Here is a 12,649-nt window from a genome sequence, read left to right as displayed (position 1 = left end):
ACTTCGGACAGAAATCAATAAAGCAACTGAATAAGTGGCCTTTTCAAGCCTGCTGACCTAGTAATGCATTTTTAGTAGTGGACAAGGATCCCTAGTTAACGTGATTTAGATTTTGCCTGAGTTCAGGATTAGTTTCTGTTGTAGAAGCAAACCAACCTTCTAAGCTGGAATTTGGGTTTCTTCTCCGGATCGTTTCCGGTCATGCTACAACGACCTATCATGCTCTAAACAAGTTATAGAGTGAACATCTTATACTAAAGGATATAGGCTACATTCGAAGGATTTATAAGTAGGATTGGAAGAGTCAGATGGACAGACCCTAAACCAGACGAAGAGCAAGGCTTTGTGTTTTCTCTTTCTCCCTCTCTCTCTTTTTCCCCCTCCTTTACTGTTTTGGAGTCGAGAAGAGCATAGTTTTGACCTGAACCTCTGAAAGGTGTACAAAAAACAAACAGGAGTTTCTATCCAACGCTTTCACACAAAATTGACTCTAACAAGAAGAATTAGATAGACTGCTATCAAGTGCATTGTCAAGCGAAATAACAGGCTTCAAGGGCTACAAGCACCCCTCTGCGTTTCATGGCAATACAGTAAGCTTCATAAGCAATAGTCTGCAGTTTGTTTCAGACAGCTTAGTAGACGTAACCTTTGACAAACATTCCTTTCTTGGCCTCTTCAGACTCTCCCTCCCCTGTGTATTTGCCAAGCTGAGCAAGAGAATTGGCCTGGGCTCGAACTAGCAAAGTTTCCTGAGCTGCCTTGACATTTTCGGGTCTTCCTCCCCAGGTTTTGAGGCATGTGTTCTGAAGAGCTCTGGCATATGAGAAAGACACATGCCATGGGTTGGGTGCTTGGTTCATGGCATTTAAGTTCAGAGTTGCCTCCACTTCAGATTGCCCCCCAGACAAAAACTGCGGATGGCAAAGATATTAAAGAATCAGGGACAAATCTGATTATGATCTTAAAATTAATAGCCTACGGGTTAACCAATATAATTTGTCAAAACTTGCCATGATTCCAGGGACAGCAGGCGGTATTCTTCTCTTAAGGAGCCTGAGGGTGTAATCAGCAACTTGCTCTGGTGTGGCCTTATCTTTGCACTCTGCTCCAGGAGTAACCATGCTAGGCTTCAAGAGGATACCCTCAAACAGGACATTGTTCTCGGCCAGGTAGAAGAAAACCTCAGCCCACACCTTCAGGGAAACTTCAAAGGTCCTCTCAATTCCATGCTCACCATCAAGCAAGATCTCTGGCTCAACAATTGGGACCAACCCATTGTCCTAAAAGTTAATTAATTCATTAAAAGTTGACTTATGATTTACATAGTAAGAGGTTACACCATCAGTCAAAAATCCGATACCTGGGAGATGGCTGCATAGCGGGCAAGACCCCATGCTGCTTCCTTCACTGCAAGTGCAGATGGACCATTGGGAATGCTCACGACGGTACGCCTACGAGTTTAGATGATACCATGAATTAACTTGACGAGTTAAAATTACATCAAGGTAGTTTGATAAATTACTAAGAATCTGTATTCTGTACCATTTAGCAAACCGAGCACCCTGCTGATAGTATGCTGCAGAGCGGGAGGCGAGGCCATCAAGACCTTGGCACCAAGATTCATTGTTTGAGCCAGCAAGAGGAACTAGACCCTGTAGCAATCACCATCCAGCTTTTTAATAAATCAGAGATGATTACGGAACACCTGAAATATGACTTATTCTCGTTGCCTGAAATGATTGATTAAGAAAAAAGCATATCTTACCTTGTCAACCTTAATACCAGGAACAATATTTTGTTCAACAAGTATGTCAACTATCTTCTTGCCATCGACTGTGGACTGGTAGAGCGTCTCCTCAAAGAGGATGGCGCCTGAGATGTACTGACCAAGTCCAGGAGCGGTCACAAGTAGGGTACGGTATGCTTGGCGGTTGGCCTCAGTGTTCTCCAAGCCGATGGAGGCCAGGCGCTTGCCGCAGGTGGCATTTGACTCGTCCATGGCCAAAATTCCACGACCAGGAGATGCAACAGTTTTCTGAAAAATTATGGTTATTAGTAAGATAGGATTAAGTATCCTTACACAAGTATCATTTTAATGCTTCACTGACTTTACCAGTCAATTCAACTAACATAAAAGCTCAAAAGAACCACCTGCACGGATTCTTGAACTTCAATTAAATAGTCTTAATCATGGAGATGCTCAAGTTTTGTCGGATTCATGCATCTTTCTACTGTTTCTAGAGTAACCATCTTAATTGCGAGGTGCAGTGCTCTAAAGTCTGCTTCAATTCCATTTAAAAGACGAAAAAGGTTCAGAACGGAAAGGACCTAAATCAACTTCACCGGGCTTGGGCTTTTACAGCCTCGTACATCTTTTGTTCCTTTTGCATACATGTCGTGATCTTCTTCTTCACTATTCTAATTTGCTTTTCCTCTGTTGCTCCTAAATGTGCAACTTCAGACTTCACTGATATAATTCCACGTACCATCTCAAAATCTAACTAACAAGATCGAGATATTGGATAGTGAAAAGTTTTTGGAATACTTCGGTAAACTTAAAAAAGGCTGGATTCTTCACATTCAGCTTTCAAACTAAATTCTTCCAAGCAATTCCTTTCTTCAGCTACTTAGCATTCACGGTTAATGATGCGAACCCCAACTAAATTGCTAGATTGATTCAAATATGACTAATACAGAACCAACCCAAAAAACAAAATTATGACTCGTACATTTAAGTGTAAATGCTTTACATTTTTTACATAGAATTAGCCCCTCTACTCCATTGAATCATTGAAACTTTGATGCATGTAATAACAGCTAGCCAACAATAAACAAGAGGTGATGTTCCACGTACCGCGGTTTTGACAAGCTCATCAGCATAGGAGCTAGCACGCACGGTGAGTGAAGATGAGGAAACTGGTTGGCACCGCACAACAGAAACTGCAGAAGGCTGGCGCAGGGCCTGACCCTTCAAGAACTCAGACTTGTCGAGGACTGGAGAAGACTTTAGGAGAGATGCTGATGCTGCCATTTCTCTTTCAGTCTTCTTGGACCAAAAAGATTAGAATTATCACTTGTGACTCTCCTCAAGAACTGCTACAGGATTTATGGGCTAACAAATTTAGCATGGCCACATAGTTCTAATCACAACTTATATAGTTCTAGTGAGATATGCGTTTTGAGGCCATAATCTGATTACCAATCAATGTGTGCCAAGTGGGGTGATAATTTTCTGACTTGGCTCCAGGCATTAGATCTTGTGGAATTGATGGCTTGGTTTTTCTGTGCTTCGAGTTTTTTCTTTTGTCTGGATGCTTGTCATGCTTATGATAACCGAGAAATGGCAAGACCAGAAAAAAATTAGGACTGGCTACGTGACAAGCCACAACTAGTTGGAGAAAACATGGTTTTGGCCTTTTGGGGAACTTAGATTATAGGCCAGTGAATTGGAGGTCCCATTAAACTAGACTCTCCAGGCTCTCATTCTCATGCACTCTACAGTCTGAATTGGAGTAAAACTGCGACCCGAACTCTAGCTTCTTCAAATGTGTAATCTCAAAACAAAACAATCGGGGAATCTTTGGACATTCATTTTTTAAATGGAGCAAGACGAAACAAAATAAAACTAGGCATAGGCTAAGTTCACCGAAAAAGAATAGAACATTAATTTCTGAACTTTCAATGCTGCTAAGAAATATGGAAGTTTTTTTTTTTTTTAATATAAGTGAAAGATTTCGAATCTTTCACTTACCTTCCCTCGCTTGTGCAACCCTACCGGCCACATTTTGCAGTTTTTTTTCCGCCCTTCTGTACTTTTTTCACAATTTTCAGTGATACAAACAAAGCCCGTCGTGCCATTTTCTCAAACGCCATAGAATTGCCAGAGTGTGCCCATGATTACTGTATGTAACCGGCATAGAATGGCCAAGTCTTCGACATCTAGCTGGGCCCTTATAAAAATCTCAGCAAAATGGCAAATAGAAAATCTTCTGCACCTTTCTCTGCCTGATTGCAGTCGTTTTTATGCCTTTCCCATCGCTAGTCATTCGTGGACAGGTTCTAACAAGAATACAAGAACTCAAACAACAATCAGGGCATCATTCTCGGTCAATTGTGCTCAAAAAGATCTGCCAGTTGGTTGAAGTTTGTCTTCACAAAAGTAAGGGTGAGAGACGAAGGCAAATCATTCTTAAAGAACATCTGAGGAACCTTTATGGACAGGGATGATGAGTCTGACCATGGTCCCCCCAAATTTCACAAGCCTATGCTTCGAACCATTCAATTATATTGCTGGAGAGACAAATAGAGACGGAATGTAGAGCTCCACACGGATCAATGATCCATGCATGAGTAAGCGCTAGGAGGCATGCATGTGCGTGTTTCTGTTTACGGTGGATTACGCCAGTGCAATAGCCTAGTCCAAGTAAATTCTAGGGAATAATTTGCTTACATCACCGTTACAATTTTCAATACAATTTTTTATCTTCCCAATTACCTTTTTATCTCACATACATCATATCACAAAAAGTGCTACAGTAAAAATATCTCAAATAATTTACAATCCAAACAAACCTAATATTAAGCTGCATCAATCCAATTTCTTGATAAATCTAAACCATTGACTGCATTGTTACGGGATCAAGAATTTCAACAGCAGAAATGATCCCATAACTGCTTTGCGCTCACCAATCAAGAAGTGGTGGTGAGTGAAGAATTACAAGTGTTTCAGAATTCAACAAGCAAGAAATTTTCCATTCTCTACTCATTCACTAAATGGAACTAGTATATTTTAAAATCCAAACCAAAGAATCACATAAAAAACTAAGATACTTTTTCCCTGACAAAATTGTGAAGTTGTTTCAAAGTCAGCGCTATCTAAGGTAAGTAGAAGCAATCCATAGGAAGACGTAGCTTATCAATGAAGTCGTCACTTCCAAACTTCTTAGTCCTTTGAATATAGGTGGGATCACAGAAACCATCAAGAATGTCCCCACAAACCAGGAGAGAACAAAAGTTCCAGCCCTGAAACATGGTAGCATTAAGCTTATTTTAGCAATCAACTCAGAGAAATTCAAAACAGGAAAAAGAAAGGAGACCAAAAAGTCATTGTGGAAATTCAGGAATTATTTTTCATTTTCATTCAGGACAATCAAGTAGAGAAACGATCCAAGAAACAAAATATGTAATCACGGACCAGCTTAAAATGGTAACAAGTTTGATTGTAGACTATGGCAATGTAACATACCCATAAGCAAAAGCCCAAAGTTTGCTCTTCAGCCGATCATATATGAGATACATGGTAATGATCAGGGAAAGAGCAACCTGAACTGTCGGACCTTCTTCGGTAGGAAAGAGCACCGTAAGAACTCCAAGAAGTACAAATGTGATTGAAGTCTTAATGATGAGACTTGTGGGAGGAGTTCGGAACCTGCTTGTCACAGCCTGCACATACCGAGATTGAGTTATCTCCCTAAACTTTTTCTTAATGTTGAGTTTTGGGTTCTTCCTTTCATTAAACTTTTGCATAATTATCTTGTTATGGGCTGATTCAATTGCATCCACACTTGGCTTATGGTCACCATATCTCTGTATTAGGAAGATCCTTGCACTTTGAATTTCATCTGCAGAAGCTTCCCTACTGATTCCAAGTAGTTTGTATGGATCCCTAACTTTGATTCTGGGAAAGATAGCTGCAATTTAAAAAGCCAAATACAAGATTAAGATTTTCAGATGCAAGATCACTCAAATAGTCACAACAGGAAGATAATAATCAGGACTAGATATATCAAAAGGCACAGAAGTCTAGGAGAACAAACTTTGCAAGTATAGAGTTGTAAATCTTAATAGGGTAATTTAGTATCAAAAGCAACAGAAGTGCCACCACAGATTACCAGCACCATGTACAAGAATACCATCTAAGATATGAAAACAAACGAGAAAGCATCTGGCTTTACAACAGCAAGGATGAAAATATGGAGATTTCACGACAAGCCACTGTCCATATAGGCTGAAGACCTCAATCTGTTAGTTAAAGAAATCACTAATCGGTGTGCAGATCTAACATTCCTTAACATCAATATCTGCACACCAATAACCAGGCAAATGCACCATGGGTAGTCCAACAATGCAACAAAAGCAGTTCATATACCACTGCCAGATTCACAACCAAACATAACTGGAGAAGAAATAGTTTATACAGGCATGTAGGCAACTATTCAGACAAACTGAATTACATTTTCTTCTTAACAAAATTTTTGCAATTGGGTAAAACTAAGAGGGGCAATCATATCAGCAAAAGTCAATGACTAGATCACTCAATAGTCTAGATTTAAAAACATTGATACAAAAATTAAATTCACATCTCCAGCAAGAGAGAGAAAAGAGAAGTAATTAAATGCATCAGTTAACAAAGACGGTTAGAACGTCCACATTACCACTAGAACCATTGGCTGCATCACCATAGGATGAAGCATCCATTGTACACCTCACTAAAGGAATTCTTCGTAGCCCACATCTCTGTGTGGAAGTAGCCCAGTTACTACTACCTCTGCATGGTTGAAACAACATAAACAATAATATGCACGGGATTATCCCTCATTAATCTGTATTCAATGGAGTATGTCAATACCTTTGCTTACAGAAAAATTCCACAGATTGAACAGGGGAAGACAATGAAGCTCGTTCTCGATGCACTGGACTGCAGGCAGGTATCTGAAGCTTATATCTTAAGGGGCAACCAGTTAATCCAGACAGTGTCATCATTTAGATGCCCTGATAGCTCTCTCAAATAACTATTCTGCGTTTAATATGTCCTGAGTAAATGAAAGTCTGCAATATAAGCAAATAACATGCATTTTCATAGCCTAATTTTAGTGAGGAAAACAATTACACAGACGATGAAAGATCAGAATATCGATTGGTCAAACAAAGCTGCAATATACTTCCACTTGAACCTCAAGAAATGAGGTGTGTCCTGAAAAAAATGATGTAACTTCCTATAGAAACTAGAAAATAAAAGGAGAAAATTAGGACTCAAAGCAAAAGTAAAACAAGAAGAAGGAGCAAAGGAATGAATACCGTGACCATTTCAAAGACAAAAAAAATGCCCAATCAGTCCATCTAGAAACTTGTATCGACCTCTTCTATTCAAAATCAGTAATCTTACATTCCTCTTGGTCTGTTTGACATGTCAGAAAGAGGATAACTAACATTACTAGTTCAATCTAATGCCCGTACCCAGGAACCAAATCCTTGCACAAGTCAAGCCATCCTGTTGTCCTTGCAATTAAGTGAATGCTTAAGGAAAAAAAAACCATCAGATACCACAAATGTGGTATACTACATGGTAGATGATCCCCTCAAATGTAAGCTTCTGTACATAGTAAACCTTTTACAATCTGGAGCTTCTGTACATGGTAAACCTTTTACAATCTGGGGACACACTGAAACCTAGCAGCTGTGATCATGCTTAATAAAAATACACATTCTTTCCCTTCCAGTATCGATGTTTTCAGCATAGATGCAATGGAGTCCCACAACAATTTGTACTCTGGATAATCAGTAGATTGAATTTGCACCCCGTTCATTCCATCCAAGATAAGATCTTTCGCGATTATGACATGCCTTTGCCCCAGTTCCAGAAGTCCTTATCAATCAACTCCAACTCACAAGTGCCAACTAAATGTAGAAACTCAAAAACGATACAAATTATGGTAGAGGGTTTTTTTTTTTGGTATGCGTGTTGGGGGGGGGGGTGCACTAGCAAAAACTCCATGTAGCTTTGCTCTTTTCTCAGTTGAAGCTCTAAAATTAACAAAAAAGAAAAAGAAATATAAAAAGGTTTCCAACCCAAAAAAAAAAATCCCAACTTTCCTCTATACCCCATTGATTTAATAGATACTACTATTATTTGTATCAGAATCGACAGATAGTTAGGGCGGGAGTGAATGGAAGTCATAAAAAAAAAAAAAAAAAAAAAAAAAAAAAAAAAGAGGAAGAATTCAGTACCTGGTAGCAATAGAGTAGAGAAATCGTAGTTAACTTTTGGTTCAGGTAATAGAAGTACTAAGCAGTAGAGATCATGATGATGACAACGTTAATTATCAGTGAATTGAGGAGAGGGACAGCCCGCCGGTTGTTTTTAAGTTCGAGCAACGGATAGGAAAACGAGGAGGAGGAGGAAGAGGTGTAATTTGTAAAGGAGGGAGAGGCATAGCCGCACCGCAGGCAAGAGGGTTCGTCTACCATCTCCTTCCAATTTTCTATTTTCATTCCTCAGACAGGCATTCCGTTGTAGTCTAGATGGTTAGGATATTCGGCTCTCACCCGAAAGACCCGGGTTCGAGTCCCGGCAACGGAAAAGTGTTTTGTTTTTTTGGATGAATGTTTAGATTTTACCCATTTTTGCATTTAGCTCTTTTTCAATCAATTTTGCCTATAATTTCTTATTTCGACTTCTTTCTCTTTCAATAAATTTAAATTATTCTTTTTTATCTATATATGGTAGCTTTGTTTAGTGTGAGTTTAGTTATTACATTGATAAATTCATTAAATGTTTTAGAAACCAATATATCATTCATGAATTAATAAATTGTTGCATTTTTTTTGTCTTTAAGTAAAAGTAAATAAAGGTGGGCGTATAATCATTGTAAATTTTAATTTGTGTCTCAAAAGAATACTTGCTATCTTCTTATGCGTTATAATATTTAACAAAAAAATTATTTAACAAAATATTATCATATTATATGAAAATGCATATAAAAGTTTTTCACTGCTAATATGGTAGTTAAGTATTTGGAATACAATTAGTTTTTTGACATAAATTTGAATAATATGTAAGAATATCTTTAATCAATTAGTTATGAATTGCATCAATTCATAATTAACAGTAAAAACTATTCCGAACTAATGAACGGGATAAATACAGTATGGCATGAAAACTAGCTTATGCTATTTTTGGAAAATCTTCGGTAATTGGATACTAAATAATTGTTAACACCCACATTTCATATGAATCCTTTTTTTTTTTTATGTCAACACGTTACGTTTCGTTTCGTTTCTCTCTTTTTTCATACTTTGGGTAAGTACTTTATAGTTATAAATGTTTTTTAAAAAATGTTACAGTCATAAAGTTTAAAAAAAAAATGATCCTATGATAAAACATCAACTCTTTTCTCCTCTCTCTCTCCCTCTATCTTTGGGTGACGGTGCGCAATTCGTGTTGCCAACCATGATGGAAAACTACTAAAGCACAAGGACTTGGCAGTGTCACGGGATGCACCTCAACTCGTGGTATGCTACAGTCGGAAGTCCAAAGAAATGAGGGACAATCTCACCGGCAAGAGTAAATTTTGCCTCAACACCGTCTCCCTTCATTCTTGTTTCTTTCTCCTATGACATTGCAACCTTAGCTTTATTTGCTCCAGATGTTATTGCATTTATTCATAGAATACATATTGTCTAATCCGAGAAAACTGCACAATTTTCTTTTCGTGTCTCCCGACTACTACAACACTGGGGAAAGAAAACAATTATCGCGTCTCTAACTTGCACCACTCATCTTTCTGTATCCGGAGTCCGGACCCATAAGCACAGGTTTTCTGTTTCTTGCTTCTAATTTTCGTCAACATTCTTGCTGTACAATCATATGCTCCCATTAATGGAATCCAACACTCAATACTAGTGTATTAGCAATTTGGAAACCAATAATATCTCGTATTGTAGATGAATATCAAAGTCATAGAGAACAAATCTTTTATCCCACGAATCTCAGAGAATGTTTATGGACGAATTATATATTTGTGTGGCCGGAAGTTGGATGGCCATGTGAGTTTCTTAATGCTTGTCTTGTGCACAATCCTCACGTCTCCCAAGCTCCTAACAGACAAAAAAACACACACTAGAAAACACTACTGTCAGTCAGTCAGTCATCGAGGGCAATGGTAAGGCAAGAAGAGATAATATTGATCGATACAGCCACTACATGCCAGATTCTCCTCTGCATGTCTTTCTTTACTCTTCTCTCCCTTTCTAGGCCAATCGTTTTATTATATACAGTCAGTAAATATAAAGGCAGCTAGCTTAGCTAATATATAGCTACTTCTTCCACTTTCTATAATTGCCTAAAACATTAGTAATTCTTCTGTTTCTCCAACCTTTCAGCTTCATAGTTGTACCTTATCCGCTAGGAAATGCCCAAGACTAGAATTCTTGAAGTTCAACACTGGCCAGCAGCTGGTACAATCATGAGACTGAAGTTGTACGTGCTAATTTTACTTATTACTTGTGGAGATTCTTTTGCTTCCTATTTCCACCGTGCCTCTAATGAGTTGCAGATTACTGAGGATGCCTATGGAAATTGGCTGCGAAAGATGGGCTCTCTCAATCATTCTGTTTTCGAGGAAGCGAAGAATCAATTTACCCCTTGCAAGAAGATTAAAGTGCATAAAAATCCAAGATTGGGAGATTATACTACGGTGCGGAAGGCCATCAATGCCATCCCAATTATCAATAATTGTCGAGTGATCATTTCTGTTAGTGCGGGGACTTACAAGTAAGATTTAATTTTGACACATCCTTCACATGGAGGATTTTGCATTTCGTTGTACTGTCTATTTTCTTTTTAAGGCTCTATAACCAAACTTGTTCTCTTACAAATAATGAACGTCTACTGGAAATTAAACTACACGTGGGATTTGGATTAAACGGGACAACGCAGAGAGAAAATTGAGATTCCGGCGACTATGGCTTATGTTAGCCTGGAAGGAGCAGGTGCAGGCGAGACGATCATCCAGTGGAACGACACGGCAGAGGAGAAGGGACCAAATGGGCAGCCGCTGGGAACTTACGCCTCTGCAACATTTGCCGTTAATGCTCCCTATTTCATTGCAAAAGACATCACCTTTAAGGTCAGCAAAATTCCAAGCATAAATTTGCAAGAGCCAAGTCATATTGTGTGAAATGCGAATTTCTTGACAAGAAGAAACCGGCAGTAAATAGCAAATTGACTGAATTTGAAGTATTGGATTGGTTTGTGACAGAATAAAGCGCCCGCACCGCCATCAGGGGCGCTAGGTAAACAGGCAGCAGCGCTCAGAATTTCAGCTGACACGGCAGCTTTCATAGGCTGCAGATTCATCGGAGCACAGGACACCCTTTATGATCACAAGGGCAGGCACTACTTCAGAGACTGCTACATTCAAGGTTCTGTTGATTTCATATTCGGGGACGGGCTCTCGCTCTATGAGAATTGTCATCTTCGTGCTAAAACAAAGAGCTATGGGGCCTTGACTGCCCAAAAACGAGAGAGTATGCTGGAGGAAACTGGCTTCTCTTTCGTTAACTGCAAGGTGACAGGTTCAGGGGCACTCTACTTGGGGAGGGCCTGGGGGTCTTTCTCTAGAGTAGTCTTTGCTTATACCTACATGGATAAGATCATCACCCCAAGAGGATGGTACAACTGGGGAGACAAAAACAGGGAAATGTATGCCAATTGCCAACCCTCATCTCTCTCACTATTTAAGGACTGAAATTATGGTCAATTTTCTTTTTTTTTTTTTTTATCTTCTCGGCTAGGAATATTGTGAATTCTAACGGATGCAGACTTCTGCAGGACTGTGTTTTATGCGCAATTCAAGTGTTCAGGACCAGGGGCAAATTTCGGAGGAAGGGTCTCATGGTCCAGAGAACTAACTCAACAAGAAGCTAAGCCGTTTATTTCGCTGAGCTTCATTGATGGCCGCGAATGGCTCGCGAATTTGTGATGATTTTCAGTTTTCCAGCAGCTGACCACGTCGGCCCTTTGAGCATAAGCATTTGCTAGAGCAGATAGCAATGTGGATCCATCCTCATTAAGCTTTAACGTAGACCCCAAATTTCTTACTAGAAATGTCTGCCTCGTCTCTGTTGAGATTTCTAGTGGATTAAGTTCACCATTTGCTTTCCCAAAAAAAAAAAAAAAAGTAAAAGATTTTGCTGCTAATATTTGGATCCTACTTCTCTCATCTTCATCTACTTTCCAGAAAAAAAAAACAATTAATTAATTGAATATCAACTGGTTTCTTAATTCCTCCATCACCACCATCCGCAGAACGAATATGGCGCTGTTCTACCGGACTACCTAACATACCCATAAAATCAGCCGTAACTTGACTACCTTGCATTCTTTTTTGTTGTCTTTGCAAGTTTCACCGCTGCGGTTTCTTGTTTTTCATTGCTCATCTCCAATGTAAATTGTTCGAGCATCCGAACCGGCCACCTAGGGAAAAAAAAACTAGCATCTTTCACGAAGCATAAGCTCCATTGCCCACCGCAAACGCTAGCACATAACTAGGTTTCGAAGGCCAAGCAAGTAACAATCAAAAGTCACCATTGGATTGCACATCTTTTACAAGCTGCGCTGTAAGCTCGAACATACTACAGCGCCACTTCGGATAACAAAAACCAATTGACGACGATCGGGTTTTGCTGTATAATCAAATTTCATATAGTTCAATCTAGGCCTAAGCCCTGGGGTTGGATTTTATTTTTTCCTTTTCTTTTCCTCCTTCCCAGTTGTTTTCAGAATGAATGTTTATTATGTCACCCTTTATAACTGAAACATCTAACGTCCCTGCAGACTATTAACCGCCCATCCCTTCCCAGCACTCAA

General features: G+C 39.2%; 3 protein-coding genes and 1 non-coding gene across 10 annotated transcripts; 2 read left to right on the top strand and 2 right to left on the bottom strand.

Annotated features, from left to right (window-relative positions):
• Positions 1-484: 484 nt before the first annotated feature.
• On the bottom strand, positions 485-3,124 carry LOC140010447 (fructose-bisphosphate aldolase 1, chloroplastic-like). The gene is made up of 6 exons (XM_072057484.1): positions 2,855-3,124; positions 1,766-2,035; positions 1,543-1,652; positions 1,361-1,451; positions 1,011-1,280; positions 485-911 (listed from the first exon to the last, which is right to left on the bottom strand). The coding sequence occupies exons 1-6, from the start codon at positions 3,029-3,031 to the stop codon at positions 633-635; spliced, it is 1,197 nt and encodes a 398-aa protein (XP_071913585.1). The 5' UTR covers positions 3,032-3,124; the 3' UTR covers positions 485-632.
• A 1,454-nt stretch (positions 3,125-4,578) lies between these two features.
• On the bottom strand, positions 4,579-8,310 carry LOC113698982 (protein CHAPERONE-LIKE PROTEIN OF POR1, chloroplastic-like). Of its 5 annotated transcripts, none has more exons than XM_072057486.1 (5): positions 8,008-8,310; positions 6,629-6,812; positions 6,435-6,547; positions 5,323-5,690; positions 4,579-5,022 (listed from the first exon to the last, which is right to left on the bottom strand). In XM_072057486.1, exons 2-5 carry the CDS (start codon positions 6,760-6,762, stop codon positions 4,876-4,878), a joined length of 762 nt encoding a protein of 253 aa, XP_071913587.1. In that variant the 5' UTR covers positions 6,763-6,812; positions 8,008-8,310; the 3' UTR covers positions 4,579-4,875. The 5 variants fall into 5 exon arrangements, with proteins under 5 accessions (XP_071913587.1, XP_027074793.2, XP_027074794.2 ...); XM_027218992.2 differs by having other exon boundaries at positions 5,246-5,690; positions 6,629-6,828; positions 8,008-8,296; XM_027218993.2 differs by having other exon boundaries at positions 5,246-5,690; positions 6,629-6,796; positions 8,008-8,296.
• Positions 8,287-8,359, top strand: TRNAE-CUC (transfer RNA glutamic acid (anticodon CUC)). The gene has a single exon. It is a non-coding gene; the product is annotated as a tRNA-Glu (tRNA).
• Positions 8,360-9,474: 1,115 nt separating this feature from the next.
• Positions 9,475-11,975, top strand: LOC113698604 (probable pectinesterase 53). 3 transcript variants are annotated; one of them, XM_027218481.2, is made up of 5 exons: positions 9,475-9,594; positions 10,162-10,552; positions 10,718-10,907; positions 11,040-11,482; positions 11,612-11,975. In XM_027218481.2, exons 2-5 carry the CDS (start codon positions 10,191-10,193, stop codon positions 11,760-11,762), a joined length of 1,146 nt encoding a protein of 381 aa, XP_027074282.2. In that variant the 5' UTR covers positions 9,475-9,594; positions 10,162-10,190; the 3' UTR covers positions 11,763-11,975. The 3 variants fall into 3 exon arrangements, with proteins under 3 accessions (XP_027074282.2, XP_027074281.2, XP_071913586.1); XM_072057485.1 differs by lacking the exon at positions 9,475-9,594 and having other exon boundaries at positions 9,831-10,258; positions 10,335-10,552; XM_027218480.2 differs by lacking the exon at positions 9,475-9,594 and having other exon boundaries at positions 9,828-10,552.
• The last annotated feature ends 674 nt before the right edge of the window (positions 11,976-12,649 follow it).

This window comes from Coffea arabica, chromosome 7c (assembly GCF_036785885.1).
Source record: "Coffea arabica cultivar ET-39 chromosome 7c, Coffea Arabica ET-39 HiFi, whole genome shotgun sequence".
NCBI lineage: Eukaryota > Viridiplantae > Streptophyta > Magnoliopsida > Gentianales > Rubiaceae > Coffea > Coffea arabica.
This window is presented reverse-complemented; position numbering and strand designations above follow the sequence as displayed.

Excerpts from the sequence above, each read along its gene's own strand:
- LOC140010447 (XM_072057484.1), bottom strand. The coding sequence starts at position 3,031 with ATGGCAGCATCAGCATCTCTCCTAAAGTCTTCTCCAGTCCTCGACAAG. Across the intron at positions 1,452-1,542 it reads GGTGCTCGGTTTGCTAAATG|GCGTACCGTCGTGAGCATTC; the intron begins GTACAGAATACA and ends CTAAACTCGTAG. Across the intron at positions 1,281-1,360 it reads GCTATGCAGCCATCTCCCAG|GACAATGGGTTGGTCCCAAT; the intron begins GTATCGGATTTT and ends ATTAACTTTTAG.
- LOC113698982 (XM_027218992.2), bottom strand. The coding sequence starts at position 6,762 with ATGATGACACTGTCTGGATTAACTGGTTGCCCCTTAAGATATAAGCTT. Across the intron at positions 6,548-6,628 it reads GAATTTTTCTGTAAGCAAAG|AGGTAGTAGTAACTGGGCTA; the intron begins GTATTGACATAC and ends TCAACCATGCAG. Across the intron at positions 5,691-6,434 it reads TGCAGCCAATGGTTCTAGTG|CTATCTTTCCCAGAATCAAA; the intron begins GTAATGTGGACG and ends TTTAAATTGCAG.
- LOC113698604 (XM_027218481.2), top strand. The coding sequence starts at position 10,191 with ATGCCCAAGACTAGAATTCTTGAAGTTCAACACTGGCCAGCAGCTGGT. Across the intron at positions 10,553-10,717 it reads GTTAGTGCGGGGACTTACAA|AGAGAAAATTGAGATTCCGG; the intron begins GTAAGATTTAAT and ends GGGACAACGCAG. Across the intron at positions 11,483-11,611 it reads GGAGACAAAAACAGGGAAAT|GACTGTGTTTTATGCGCAAT; the intron begins GTATGCCAATTG and ends AGACTTCTGCAG.